We start from the raw sequence: 15,043 nt of genomic DNA on the forward strand, positions 1-15,043 counted from the left end.
AGGAGGTGCGGGGAGGGAGGTGCGCGGCTGGAGCGAGGGTGGGACCCGAAGGACGCGGGCAGAGGCGGGGATGAGGCTGCCAGGGGAGGAGCTGGGGGATGCGCCGCCCGCGGGCAGCCCGGACTTCAGAAGGATCTGCGGATGTACGGAGGGAACTGGGGGTCCCCGAGACCAACGGGAGGCTGAGGATGGAGTCCAGAGGGATGGGGTCCCGGCCGGCAAGGATGCAATGCTGGGGAACTGGGGAGCAAGACAGAAGAACCCGGGTCACCAAAAGCAGAATGGGATGCTGGGGAAGGCGTTGCCAAAGGCGACTCCAGCACCGAGCCCCCCACCCCAGGTCCCCTTCCACAAATCTCTTTCTCGGTCAAGGTCAGGGCTGGGGAGCCAGGCCTGTGGGGGCTCGGTTTTGGCTGCACGCCATCCTAGCCGTGCCTCTGAATCACCTGATTGCTCAGTTTCCTATCTGTGGCAGGAGGGTGCCCATCAGGGCAGCCACCACCTCACAGGAATGCGGTGAGCCCCACGTAATCTATGCAAAGTGCTGCCTACCGCACCTCACAGCCCTGCCTGCCTTCTCTCCCCAGCAGCTGGATAACCACTCCCCCGAAGAGCTCCCTACCCCACCGAGGGACGGACGACCGCCCTACCCGAGCTCCCTCCGCTCTCTGCCCTTCTGAGGGAACCTGGACTTGGATCCACACCACAACCCTGCCCTCCCCTCCTGCCCCGCACCTTTCCCCTACCATGCCCCCGCTTTCTGGCTGCTGGGTGCTCCTGCTGTTCTCCGCAGGAGTCCAGGCAGCCCTGGAGAGCCCCAGCGCTGTCCCCGAGCATGTCCATCTGTCCTACCCAGGTGAGTGTCTGTGACCCCTCGTGAGGCCTCTCCAGAGGAGGCTCCGTGATGCTTCGTTGGTCGGGGGCACAGGAACCCTACCCGGATTGCTGCCGAGCCCCGGGACTAGCTGGCGGTCTGTTCTTACTGCACCTCAGCTGTGTGCTTCCGATTACACAGTCACGTGTCTATCGGGAAGGCACGATGGTGGCCGACCCATGGTGGGCTCTCTCTGCCCGTCGTCCTTGTTTATCGTGTCACTGCTGGGTCTGGAGACCTGGAGTGTTAGTCTGCAGTTGGCTCGAAAATCGGTTGTGGAAGAAACCAGGGAGCAGAAGAGGATGGAGCACCATCCCTCCACTCCTCCTCCCTGAAGGGGCCTCTTGCTCCTCCGTGGAGAGGTGGGGAGCATTCTGCAAGGGCCTGGGCTCTGCACCCTCTCTGTCCGGGCTGGCTGGACTACAAACCCAGCTCTGCTGCTTACCTGCTGTGTGACCTGGGCTGGTGAGCTCACCTCTCTGGCCTCGGCCTCCTGATCTGGACAATGGGGTTACAGGAGCGTGACCTTGGGGTGAGGAGGCCATGAGTCACCACTGGCAGAATGGCAGGGCTGAGGGTGGTGCACAGCAGAGATTCTCATGTGCTTTTGTCTCAGAAACTTTTCTGCGGTTATCAGGATCGCGAAGATACTAGAGAAATCTGCCAGTACCAAGTATGGTAGAAACGAAAACAAAGACATCCAAAATATGTGTTAAACCATTTCAAATGAGTAATAAGAAATCCCTTCTGGGATGGACATAATGACATGTTTTGTTTTGAGATGGGATCCTATTATACTACCCAGGCTGATCTTGAACCCCTGAGCTTAAGAAATCCTCCTGTCTCAGCCTTCCGAGTAGCTGGGAAAACAGTCATGAACTACTGTGCCTGGCTTAATGTTAAGACTATTTTAAATTAAAAAGTAACTCTACTTTGCCAAAGAAGAAAGTAAAGAATGTGGCATTACTTACATCTTTATAGATCTCTTTGATGTCTGAATAGACAACTTGATTTCTTTCCCATTTGCCTCTATTTTGGTCTATTGCGATTAGTTGCTTTGGATAATGTGGGTGAAGAAAATCTTGACTCACACAGATAAATGGTTGAAGCAAAGAGGAAGACTTTAATGTTTCAGATAATTGTGGCTACTTTTCATTCACACTATGCCAAAACTCAATATACAGTTTTTTGAAGCTTTTTATTTTAAACTAATTTTGACTTCCAAAGATAGTGAGGGGCTCTGCTTTTGTCCACCTGTCTTCCCTGGTGGGCATCTCTTCTCTAACTATGGTACCAAGGTCAAAGCTAAGAAATGAACACTGATAGCAAATGATATATCACATTTCAAATTTTACCAACTTTTCTGCTAATGTCTTTATTCTAATTTAGAAGCCCGTGTTGTGTTCAGTGTCTAGTCTCTTCTATCCGTGACAGTCTTCCCTTGGATTTAAAGCCCTTGATACTTTTTTTGAGGTGGCGTTCTCGCTATGTGGCCCAGACTGGCCTCAAACTCCTAAGTTCAAGCAGTATCCTACCTCAGTTTCCTGAGGAATGGGTGCTACAGGCGTGCACCATCAAAGCTTTTAAAGACAGTAGTTTTGTGTTGTTGCATCAATACTGGGGATTTAATCCAGAACCTTTGCACTGAGCTACATTGCCAGCCCTTTTTTCTTTTGATGCAAGGTCTGCGTGAGTTGCCCAGGCTGAGCTCAAACTTGTGATCCTCCCGCCTCAGCCTCCCACAGTGCTGAGTTTACAGGTGTGCACCACCACTCCCTGCTTAGGAAGGTAGTGTCTGGGGCTGGGGATTTAGCTCAGTGGTTCTGGCGCCTGTCTCGCAAGCACAAGGACCTGAGTTCAATCCCCGGTACCAAAAAAAAAAAAAAAAAAAAGAAGGTAGTGTCTGAGAGTTGCAGTGGGAATCAGGACCACACGAATGAAGTAGTGTGACGTTTTCTAGCCAGGTCACGTTGGACCCTCACTTTGCTTGGCAGTCTCTGGACACTTGGTGATACCGCAGCCCCCCTTCTGGGGCCTTCAGTGTAATTCACAGCAAACAGACTTATTCTGCACACTTCCCACAGACAGCTCATTTAATTAACCTCTCGCTCATTTTAAGCTGCGGGTACTGTTGCTGCTCCCATTTTACAAAACAGTAAACAGAGGCTCATGGATGTGAGGACTCTTGCCTCAGTCACATAGCCTGCAAATTGAATATAGGCAGAACCCATGATTGCTGTGTTAAAGCTTTTAATCTCATGCCAATGTTCTTTTATGAAGCAGCCAGGACAGTTATTTATTCATTTATTATTTATTTTTGAGGGGTAAAGGAATGAGGGAAAACTGGCTCTGCACAGCAAACTTGGGCTGAATGAAAGAATGGATAAAAAAATAAATAAAAATATAGCCTTGCCAGGCATGGTGGCACACGCCTGTAATCCCAGCACTCGGGAGGCTGAGGCAGGAGGATCACTGTGAGTTCGAGACCAGCCTGAGCTACATAGTGAGTTCCAGGTCAGTCTCAACTACACAGTGAGAACCTGTCTCAAAAATCCACCCCCCCGCAAAAAAAAAAATATATATATATATGGCCTGGTCCAGAAGATGCCAAATGGGCTGTTGTGGAAGGGTGGTGATAGCATTTATACTTTGAATTTATTTTAAATGTAAACATTGTACTTAGGAATTCGAATCTGCACTTTGATTAGTGTGTGGTTATGAGAATCAGTCTAAGTACATAACACATAATCAAATCGGGGTGGTAAGAACTTCCATCTCTTCAAATGTTTATCGTTTTTATGTCAGTTTTAGAATTAACAGAAGAGTTCCAAAAATACTATAGAGAATTCTTATCTTGTCCACGCTCAATGTCTCCTAATGTTAGCAACTTATGTAACTGTGGTACGCTCACTAAAACCAGCAACCCCGCCGAGGGCAGTGCTGTGCACCTGTTGCCCCAGCTACAGAGGAGGCTGAGGCAGGAACGTTGCCTGAGCCCAGGAGTTAAAACTACCCTGAGCAACATAGTGAGATCTGTCAAAAGCAAAACAAAAAACACAAGGAAATTAGAAATGAATATTATTGATTAAACTACAGACCTCATTCATGTTTTACCAGTATTTCCACTAAGGTCTGCTTTTTGTTTTTGTTTTGCTTTATTTTATGGCAGGAGATTGAACCCAGGGCCTTTGCACTGAGCTACATCCCCAGCCCTTTTTTTTTTTACTTTTTATTTTGAGACAAGGTGTTGCTAAATCACTAAGTTGCCCAGGCTGGCCCAAACACACACACACACACACACACACTCTCTCTCTCTCTCTCTCTCTCCCCCTCTCCTTTCAGACTCACGACTTTATGCTTGTGAGGCAGGGGCAGTGCCACTGAGCTAAATCCCCAGCCCTCAGCCTTTTCTTTTGCGGGATTCAATCCAGGGTCTCATTTAGTCTCCAATCCATGGTTGCATTTAGTGGCTGTGTCCCCTTAGTGTCCTCCACCCTGTCACTTTTGAACTCTTTATCCTTTGTGATCTTGTTATTTTTTGGGCACTGATTGCTTATTTTGTAAAATAGCCCTCATTTGGGGCTTGTCCAGTATTGTCTCATGACTGGAACTAAGTTCTGCATTTTGGGATGTGATGTGTGTCGTTCTCAGCGGTGACACCAGAGAGATGCGGCCTGTTGCTGCTGCTGGTGGTGTGGACCTTGATTGGCTGGCTCGGGAGATGCCTGCTGGGTTTCTCCATTGTGAAGTTATTCTTCTCTCCTTTGTGGTTAATAAATAGCCACAGGGAGATTACTCAAGACTAAGTAGATCCTGTTCCTCCACCAATGTTCACCCACTAATTTTTGTATGTAATTATTGTAGACAAGAGTGGATCCAATCTACAATAATTATTAGTGTGGTGCTTGTCTAATTATGATTTTTAAAAATTTTCTCATTCCCTCTCTTATATAATTCCCTCTTTCCATCTAATTAAAATTTCAATGTAAGGAAGAGCCATCCTTTCCTATTGCATCTATTAATTTATTCAATACTAATTTATATCATGGACTCATGGCTATTTCTTTTATTCTATGGGCAAAAATCCAGTACTGTTGTTCTTTATTCTGCTGCTCATGCGGCCCCAGATTTGATCTCTTGAATTTCCTCAGATTGGCTTCCATATTCTTTCCTCAAGCGCACATCACTTTGGAACACTTCCATGCTCTGAGACACGATAAATTATATTCTGCCTTAGCCCTGGAATCGCTTATTTTTCTACTTAGCCTGAGTTCCTTTCATTGGAGAATGGGACGTTTGCTTGGTTTTTTGTTGTTGTTGTTCTTTTGGTTTTTTGAGACAGGGTCTCACTATGTCATTGAGACTGACCTGGAACTCACTCTGTAGCCCAGGCTGGTCTCATACTTGCAGCGATCTTCCTGCCTCAGCCTCCTGAGTGCTGGGATTATAGGCGTGCACCACCACACCTGGCATTTGCTTGTTTTTTGAGACAGGGTCTTGCTATGTAGTTCAGGTTGGTCTTGAACTCATGGAGATCCTCCTGCCTCAGCCTCCCAATGGTTGGGATTACAGATATGTGCCACCATGCCTGGCTGAATGGGTCTTTAGAAACCAAGGTCTGAGTGCCCAGTAAGCTCTTTGCTAGTGGAATGACAATTGCTGCTGGTTCCTCTCAATGCACAGAGCAAGGCGATCTGCACGTGTGTCCTAGCATGCAGGTCCACACATCTGTATTCCTATACCCACACATCTGTGTCATATTAAATAAATATAAGTTCATGTTGATATCTCTGATTTCAGTGCAACCCCAGCCTTCCACTTGCCTTTTCCTTGTTTTTCTTTCTTTATTAGTATGCGTTTATGATACATATCAATTCCATTTGTTTGGGGGAATTGGTACAAACCCTCTTGATCATTTTTACTCCCTTCTCTTTGCTCCTGTGTAACTTTTCTTCAACCCCAAGAAACCTGTTGCCGTCTGTGATACACTGGCTCCCTTGTTCAGTTTCTGGGCCCGCATAGTTTCTGAGCTGTCAGCCCACTTCCTCGTGAAGAGCATGACATGACACAGCACAGTTGTGCAGGACTTTGAGTGTGTCAGCCTCACAGTGCCCAGAGAGGACTCTGTTTCCCATGGTGATCTGTCTTCCTCACCCCCTCAGGGTGCCATGTTATTCATTTTTAATGCATTTAGTCCCTTTGCTAGTGTTCATAATCCGTATTGAGTGCCTTCCTGTTCTGGGTTTTCCTTTTCCTTTTTATTTTTTTATTTGGAGCGTGTAAAGAAATTCAAATGTGACTGTAATTCTGGGAGTCTGAAGTAATGGAAATTTCCTCAGAAAAGTGTCCCTCCTTGTCACAGCCTGCATGGCTGAAGGGTTTACGGAATGAGAAATTATGGTGATCTTTTTTTGGTAACAGAGATCAAACTCTGAACCTCGTGAGGCAGGCAGCAGCCCCACTGAGCTAAATCCCTGGCCCAAGAAACTTACAGAAGAAGACGAAGAAGACAAAGACAACAGGAGAGTTTACCTAGCTGTGGCCAGGTGGAAACCCTGTCCAGAGGAGACCAGAAGCTTGGCTTGCATCCTCAGCACCTTTATTTATAGTGTAGATGAGGAACCGGAAGGGGATGCCTGATGGGAACAAGGAGAATGGCTGGGGTCTGCAGGAGATAATGCTTGATTTGGGGGGTGTGGGCGGGAAGATGGTCTTCCTTTTTGGCCAGGCTTCATTTTACCACACCTTCTTGTTGCCTGTTTTGTTGTTGTTTTTGGTTTTTGTTGTTGTTGTTGTTGATGTTGTTTTTGCGGGGCCCTGCCCCATCCACAGGAGGAAGCGAACAAGAGGCATGTTTTTTTGTTCCACTCGGGGCCCTGCCTCACCTGCGGGAGGAGGCGAGTTAGGCCTGGCCGTAGTGATCTACGGGGCAGAACTCCCAGCATCTCCTCCTCACGTCTGTCTATCCTATTCCACCATCCTCTTACCCCGCTTCCCCACCCATGCCCTGCACATAATCCATCTCTTTCCTTCCTGGTGTGTCCTCCTGCACAAATGAGCATTCATCTGAATATTTCTTTTTTCCCCTTCCTTCCTCCCCCTCTTCCTTCATGGTACTGGAGATTGAACCTCAGGATTCTATCCTTTGCACTGAGCTGCGCTCATAGCCCTTTTTAAATTTTTGAGACAGGTCTTGCTGACACATTAAATTGCCCAGACTGGACTCAAACTTGTAATCCTCATGCCTCAGCCTCCTGGAGTTCTGGGATGCATATTTTCTTATATTTCCTTATGTTAAGGGTAGCACTTTGCTGCCCCTACCCCCCAATATTGGGGGTGGAACCCAGAGGCTCTTGCGTGTCAAGCTGCTCTGAGCTAAGTTTCTCAGGCTGGGCTTGAACTTGCGCCCCTCCTGCCTTGGCCTCGGCCTCCTGGAGTACCAAGATTATACATATACACCACTTAGCTTTCTTTTGCTTTAACAATCCGTCCTGGAAATCAGAGTAGCAATTCCTAGACCCATCTTCATTCATTTTTATACCCTTGCGTGGATGGTGTTCACTTACTTTGTTATCTTTGGGCATTTAGGTTGTTCCTAGAATTTTGCAATTACAATCAGTGCATCTGCATTTTCGTATTGCTAGAGAAAGCACTCAGCGCTTAACATCACATACCACGAAGTTTTTTGTTTTTGGTACTGAGGATTGAACCCAGGGCCTTCACCCTGAGCTGCATCCCCAGTCCTGTTTTTGTTTTTATTTTGACACAGGGTCTTGCCCATTCTGTGCTCCAGCTTGTGACCCTCCTGCCTTCACCTCCCAGAGCACTAGGGTTTTTGGCATGCGCCACCACATCTGACAACATGCGGCACTTTTTAGAGCCTTGGTGACTAGCCGTAAGAATGTGAAGCTATCTCTTAGAACTCTGGACTTGCGTATATATCTGCAGTGTATGTGGTCCCAGATAGAAAGAAGCCACTATGTGAAGATTTACTCTGGAAGTGAATAGGTTTGGTGGCACTGGGCCACCTTCCTGCCTGGCGCCTGTCACCAAAGCTGAAGGATGACCATCCTTTTACACAGCGTGGGTTCTGCGGTTGGCTCATGCTCCAGACTTCTTGCCACCCGTGTCCCTGCTGATATTACCTCGTGGCCTCCAGGTGCCTGCATTGACAGCGTGTGTGTGCAGTGTTGGCACAAGGGTTACACACAGTGAAGGGGCAGCGACGATGACAGCTGCTCGTCCCTATAGCCCAACTGTCGTAGGCCCCGTGCTTTTCTTACAGACAGCTCTGGGGATCCACTGGGAAAGGGTTCCAGGGCCCCCTGTGGGTACCGAGCCTGCACATTCCCGAGTCCCTTATATAAAATGACACAGTAGCTGCATGTGACACGTGCACACACTCCTGGGTGCTTTAATGATCTCTAGGTTTCCTATGATATTTAGTACAATGTAAACAGTATATAAATATTGTTATACTGTGTGGTTTTTTTGTTTTGTGCTGTTGCAATACTGAGGATTGAACACAAGGCATTCAGAATAAGCTATATCCCCAGCCCTTTTTTATCATGAGATTAGATCTCATTAAGTTGCTAAATTGCCCAGGCTGGGCTCAAATTTGGGATCTTCCTGCCTCAGCCTGCCAGAATGCTGGGATTATAGGCATTTGGCTTATACTGTGCTTTTTTTTTTTTTTCTGGGACCAGGAATCAAATTCAGGACCTTTGGCTTGTCAGGCAGGTGCAGCACCATTGAGCTATATCCTCGGCTGTAGTATGCTTTTCTAGGGACCAAAAACAAGAAAAAAATGTCTATACACATTCAGTACAGATACAAAAAGTTTTCTGATTACTTTTGGTCAACCAGGATTAGATGCAAAGATACAGAGGGTTGATTATATACTTACTCGTCTAATTTCATAACAACCTTATAGACTAGATGGTATTATTCCATTTTTCAGATAAGAAAACTGAGGCTTGGGTGGCCGAGTAACTAAGTAAGCACAGCTTGGAAATGGAGACGCTGGGGTTGAATGTGGGCAGCTCCAGAACTTGTGCCCTTAACTACTTCCTAAGTGTCAAGAACTGTCACTATCACTGGCCTCTCACCCAGCCCCTCTCTGTCCCTTTCTCCCCAGGTGAGCCAGGCTCCATGACAGTGACCTGGACCACGTGGGTTCCGGCCCGCTCAGAAGTGCAGTTCGGGGTGCAGCTGTCTGGGCCCCTGCCCCTCCGGGCGCAGGGCTTCCTCACCACCTTCGTGGACGGGGGCATCCTGAAGCGCAAGATCTACATCCACCGGGTGACGCTGCGGAAGCTGCTGCCCGGGGTCCAGTACAGTGAGCACCAAGCGCCAGGCTTAGGGGCTCCCGGGAGGGGCGGAGGGGCGCAAGCTGGGGCCTGGAGCTTCCGGGGTGGGGGGAGCCTCCCGCTGGGATTCTCCATGGGGGGGCGCCACCACCACCAGCTCCCCCCACTAAGGGAAGGCAAGGTGCGTGGGGACTGGAGCGGGGGTCTGGGCGCCTTCTGCGCTCCACTGACTGTGGCCTCTCTTCTTCCTCAGTTTACCGCTGTGGCAGTGCCCAGGGCTGGAGCCGTCGGTTCCGCTTCAGGGCCTTGAAGAACGGGGTTCATTGGAGCCCCCGGCTGGCTGTGTTTGGGGACATGGGGGCTGACAACGCGAAGGCCCTTCCTCGGCTGCGCAGGGACACCCAGCAGGGCATGTACGATGCCATTCTCCATGTGGGTGAGGCATTGGCTCCCGTGCACAGGGTGCGGGGGGCTCTGGGCAAGGACAGAAGGGGTGGGGGGGGCTCTGCGGGGACCAGAGAAGAGGCTGATCAGAGATGGGCTCTGTGGTGGGGAATCCCACCTCCCAAGTCCCCGCGGTGGTGCAGCCATGTGGTCTCAGCGCTCAGGCAGGCTGAGGTACTAGCGTTGTGAGGTCCAGAAACCCTGTCTCAAAAATAAATTAATAAGTAAGTAAATAAATAAATAACAAGGGCTGGAATGTAGCTCAGTGACAAGGCCCTGGGTTCTATCCCCAGTATAAAAAACAAACAAACAAAAAACAAACACAAAGCCTCCTCCAGCCCTTCTAGCTGTGAGCACTGATTCCCACTGGGTATTACTACCCTTGTTATTGTCAGTGGTTAGGTTAGTTAGAATTCACAGGACTGTGGTGGTGACCGAATAAGTTAACGTAGTTGTTGTGCTGCTTGTGCATTACTCGCTACTGTTGTTACTGTCACTGTTATTTGAGGGGTTAATGAATGAGGTATGGGAGGTGAGGACCCTGTGGGGAATTAGGCCTCCTGAGTTTGATTCCTGGATCTGCATTCACCAGCTCTGTGACCCCGGGCCTCGGTTTTCCCCTCTGGCGTGGGGGTAATGTGACACCCTCCTCTGAGGGTGCTTTGACGGTGTAGGTGATGGTACAGATAACGCCTTTGGAGCTGTGCCTGGTATAAAAGCAGCACCAAGCTGTGTGTCGTGGTTGGTCTGGGAGGGGACTTGAGGCAGATACAGACTGGGGCTGGGGTGACCAGAGCGAAGCAGACAGAACCACCCTGCATGGTCCAGGGCCCGAGGCTCAGAACACGTTTGGGGGGTGCGAGGTTGGGACTGGAGGAGCCGATGGCTCTGTCCCGCCGTGAGCCGCTAGGTCCCTCCATGCTGGTGAAAACAGAGCTGGGTCTGGGCCTCACTCTGTCCCTGTCCGCCACCCCAGGAGACTTCGCCTACAATATGGATCAGGACAATGCCCGGGTCGGGGACAGGTTCATGCAGCTCATCGAGCCTGTGGCTGCCAGCCTGCCGTACATGACGTGTCCTGGAAACCACGAGCAGCGCTAGTGAGAACGAGGGCCACAGGGCGGGCACAGGCCGGGTCAGCCCAGCGTCTCGCCTTGGTCCCTCCTGCTGTTGTCTTTACAGCAGTAAGAGGAGAAGCAGGGGGTGGCCCGGGAGCCGGGCCCCGGGGGACAGCGGGGAGAGGCAGCAGGGCTTCAGAATCCAGGCCTTCACCCCCACTCTGCTCTGCCTTTTCCCAGCAACTTCTCTAACTACAAGGCTCGCTTCAGCATGCCAGGGAACAGCGAAGGCCTGTGGTACAGGTAATCTGGGGTGCTGGCCTTGCTCCCCTGAAGGGTGGGAGCCTCGGAGGAGACCCCACCTCTGACCTGTGGCCCATCTCTGACCCCTCCAGCTGGGATCTGGGTCCGGCCCACATCATCTCCTTCTCCACCGAGGTCTATTTCTTTCTCCACTATGGGCGCCATCTGCTTCAGAGACAGTTTCGCTGGCTGGAGAGTGACCTCCAGGTAGGGTGGGTGGAGGTCCCATTCCGCCCCACACCTCTGTTCCCCACCACAGCCCCTCACTCCGGGCCCTTCTCTCTAGAAAGCCAATAAGAACCGGGCAGCGCGGCCGTGGATCATTACCATGGGTCACCGGCCCATGTACTGTTCCAACGCCGACCTGGACGACTGCACAAAGTACGAGAGCAAGGTGAGGATCCCTCCCCCCGGGGCACCGAGAGCAAGGGCCGGGGTGGCCTGAGTCACCCTCACCTCCTGCCTCCTCCCACCAGGTCCGCAGAGGCCTCGGGGGCAAGTACGGGCTGGAGGATCTCTTCTACAAGCACGGTGAGGGACCCAGGGCAGCCTCTGCCCTCTGCTCTGTCCCAGTTGTCCCCATTTGGGACCTGACCCCCACTTTCTGTGTCCCAGGGGTGGACCTGGAGCTGTGGGCTCACGAGCACTCATATGAACGGCTGTGGCCCATTTATAACTACCAGGTGAGGGGCGTGGAGGGTGGGGAGGGCGTCCTAGCCCGGGTGCCCCGCTCACCACCTTGCTCCCCGCTCAGGTGTTTAACGGCAGCCTGCACCAGCCCTACACCCACCCTCGAGGTCCTGTGCACATCATCACCGGGTCTGCGGTAAGCAAGGTGGGCGGGAGGGTCTAGGGTCACCCTTCGCTCACCCCTCTGGCTCCTGAGGACCGACCTCGTTCCAGCCTGGTTGCCTTTACACCGTGGGCTACCCCTTGGGTGGTGGCGTGGCAATCCGAGAGGTTCCAGCAGGAATCACTGTTTCCTCGAGGCCAGCAGAGTCACGAGAGCTCCTTTATCATGACATATCCTGGGGGAGCCAGGCACAATGGTGCACACCTTCCGTCCCAGCTACACAAGAGACTGAGGCAGGAGGATCACAAATTCAAAACCAGCTTGGGCAACTTAGCAGGGCACTGTCTCAAGACATTAAAAATTTAAAAAATGTAAAAGGAAGGGCTGGGTGCTGTAGCTCAGTGGGAGGCATGGGCTCCTGCGGGGCGGGAATTTTAGGGAAAGTACTTTTAGACCACCTGAAAGTGTTGTAAGGAGGGATTTTTTATTCTCTTCATTCTTCTCAGATTTATTAATTGGGATCTTCCCATTAGGAAGAGTTATCTCTCTGCCCGTTTATTTAGTTGATTGATTCATTATTTATGTCAGTGTGGACTCTGGAGTAATTTGTGGTATCCTGTGGCTTATCGTCCCATTCTCTTGTTATTTATTTGGGTGTTGAAACTGCTCCGGCTCTGGCCGTGGGGACTCTCATGTTGGCTCCTGTCCCCTTCTGACCTGTCCCTGTCATCCTCCCTTCCTGTCCTTCCTCACTGCACTCCGAAGGCCCCTAGCTCACCTTATATTTTCCCTGCTTGGTTCTGGACTCAGCTCCTTCTCCAAGGAGAGAGAGCTTGTTTTTTTAGAAATGATGAGGATCAAAGTGAGAATTACTCACAATCAAAACTCAAACAGCCAGCGGGCAGGCAGTGAGCGGCCTTTCTCGGTCCTGCCCTGAGCTGTTGTGTCTCTTGGCTCGTATTTTAAAATGTTTTCTGTATATACAGAAGTAATGAGCCATTGTCTAGACAGAGAGGCGTTATCTGATCGCCCACTTTGCAGACATGATTTAGATCAGGCTTCATAGCCCGGTGGTGCTCAACCTTGGTGCCTGGCGGGATCACATGGGAGCTTTTCAAACTCCATGCCTGGGACCAGAGCACAGTCTCTGCGTGCGGGACCCTGCCGTCAGACACACCTGTGTGAGCACCACCCAGAGCAGCAATCTGACAGAGCAAGGTGGCCTCCTTTCCGGTCTCTGAACTTTCTCCCCACCTTTCTCAGCATGGATTAGGGTTTTCTTTCATTTCAAAGTCCAAAGTTATTTATCTCAGACCTACAGAAAAGCTGCAAAAATAACACAAAGGTATTCCCTAGGCCCTTCACCTTTCCCAAATCAAAACATTTAAACACTTTTGCTTTCATCTCTTTCCATCTCCATTTGATTCATATTTTCAGATCCAATTGAGTTAATTGTAAGCATGATGTCCTTTACCCCTCTGTATTTCTTCCAAAAGAAAAGAAAAGAAAAGAAAAAAGGACTCACATATCACTGAGGAATAATGATTATATTCAAGTAGTTCACGTTGATAATACATTATTATGTAATCTACAGACCTCATTCAAATTAGCCAAGCCTCCCATTAGTGTCCTGTAAATCAAAGCAAAGATTTTTTTTCCCCATCCAGGGAGCTAGTCCATGATTAAGTGTATTCAGGTATCTTATCTCTTTTGCTTTCTTTAATCGGAAGCAATTTCTCACGTCTCTCAGTCTGGGTCTGCCTGATCATGACTGGACTGAAGTTGCACGTTTCTGGTTACAAAAGCAAGCCTGGTGTGTCCACCCTGAGACTTAGGACACCTCTTGAACTTCTTGGAGTTTCCTGTTTCCCAGCTCCAAGTCTGCCATCTGACCCAGTGCTGGCTGTGGAATTGGGTCACTTGGGTGAGGCAGCCGGGACTTCCCACCATGAAGTTACCCTTTTTTCCTTTGTAATTCATCAGTAATTCACAAGAGACTGGTGGAGACGTACTTTGAAACCATGCAAATGTCCCGTTATTTCTCAAATTGTCCCCATTGCTCTTGTCACCTGTGGATGAAACCCGTGGCAAGCCTCAGTCACTTGTTACAATGCCAGGTGAAAAGTGGTGACTTTTTTTTCTGGTAGTGCCCAGGATGGAACCCAGGGCAATCCCACTGAGCTAAATCCCCGGCCCTTTTCATTTCTTATGTTGAGACAGGGTCTTGCTAAATTGCCCAGGCTGTGATCCTCCTGCCTCAGCCTCCCAGAGTGTGAGGATTGGAGGCATGCACCACCATGCCCAGCTGAATTTGTCTTTCTGGGGGGCAGCAGGGTTCCAGCCTAGGATGTCATTTCTGTTTACTTTGGGTTCCCATCCACTCCAGTGCCAGGTCTGACTGAGTCTCTCTACAGGGCTGTGAGGAGCGTCTCACCCCCTTTACCATCAGGCCAAGGCCCTGGAGCGCCGTGCGTGTTAAAGAGTACGGGTACACACGGATGCACATCCTCAACGGTACCCACATTCACATCCAGCAAGTGTCCGATGACCAGGTCAGTGGGGACAGCCTGGAGCACCTGACTGTACAGCCAGGCCCAGTATGAGCTGGAGCTGAGTGGCCCAAGCCTACTTGTAATGAATCATAAATAATAAGTAACAATAAAACCTGGGACTCTAGAGTTAGAAACCCCGGATTCAAATCCTGCCTCTACTACCTACCTAAGGTGCTTCACCATGAACAACTTATGAAACCTCTTTGAGCCTCAGTTTTCCCATCTATAATGGAAAATTTCTACCTTACAGAATTATACAGAATTGGATGACTTATGAAGTGTGATTTTTAAAATATGGTGAATGTTTAGTGATTTTTTTTAGTTTGTTTTATCTTGTTTTTTGTTTTTATTTTTTATTTTTTTGGTTTTTTAATTTTTTTATACTTGATCTTGCCCAAAAGGCCAAGAAGCAATTGGTTTGTTTTTTTTTTTTTTGAGACAGGGTCTCACTATGTAGTTGAGACTGACCTGGAACTCACTATGTAGCCCAGGCTGGTCTCAAAATCACAGCGATCCTCCTGCCTCAGCCTCCTGAATGCTGGGATTACAGGAGTGTACCACCATGCCCGGCATTGTTTTTAATATATTACAATAAAAGATACATTGTCATCAATTCCTCTAAAAATACTCCTCCTTTGCTTTGAACACATGTACCCCAATGTTCTTTTTATCATTTTTTTTTTTTTGAGACAGGGTCTCACTCTGTAGTT

At 49.4% G+C, this 15,043-nt stretch overlaps 1 protein-coding gene across 7 annotated transcripts in view; it reads left to right on the plus strand.

The window, feature by feature from the left end:
* Positions 1-15,043, plus strand: part of Acp7 (acid phosphatase 7, tartrate resistant (putative)) — a 21,391-nt gene that overhangs the window by 849 nt on the left and 5,499 nt on the right. For 2 of the 7 annotated variants that reach the window (XM_010632854.1, XM_010632856.1), the window contains exons 2-12: positions 588-856; positions 9,012-9,212; positions 9,437-9,619; positions 10,604-10,727; positions 10,926-10,988; positions 11,081-11,195; positions 11,275-11,382; positions 11,465-11,519; positions 11,604-11,671; positions 11,743-11,814; positions 14,196-14,333. In XM_010632854.1, coding sequence (XP_010631156.1) covers positions 588-856; positions 9,012-9,212; positions 9,437-9,619; positions 10,604-10,727; positions 10,926-10,988; positions 11,081-11,195; positions 11,275-11,382; positions 11,465-11,519; positions 11,604-11,671; positions 11,743-11,814; positions 14,196-14,333 — 1,396 coding nt within the window. The other 5 variants (XM_010632855.1, XM_010632857.1, XM_010632858.2 and 2 more) reach the window with 4 other exon arrangements.

Source organism: Fukomys damarensis, unplaced genomic scaffold (genome assembly GCF_012274545.1).
Source record: "Fukomys damarensis isolate Sample0158 unplaced genomic scaffold, DMR_v1.0_HiC HiC_scaffold_19, whole genome shotgun sequence".
Classification (NCBI taxonomy): Eukaryota; Metazoa; Chordata; class Mammalia; order Rodentia; family Bathyergidae; genus Fukomys; species Fukomys damarensis.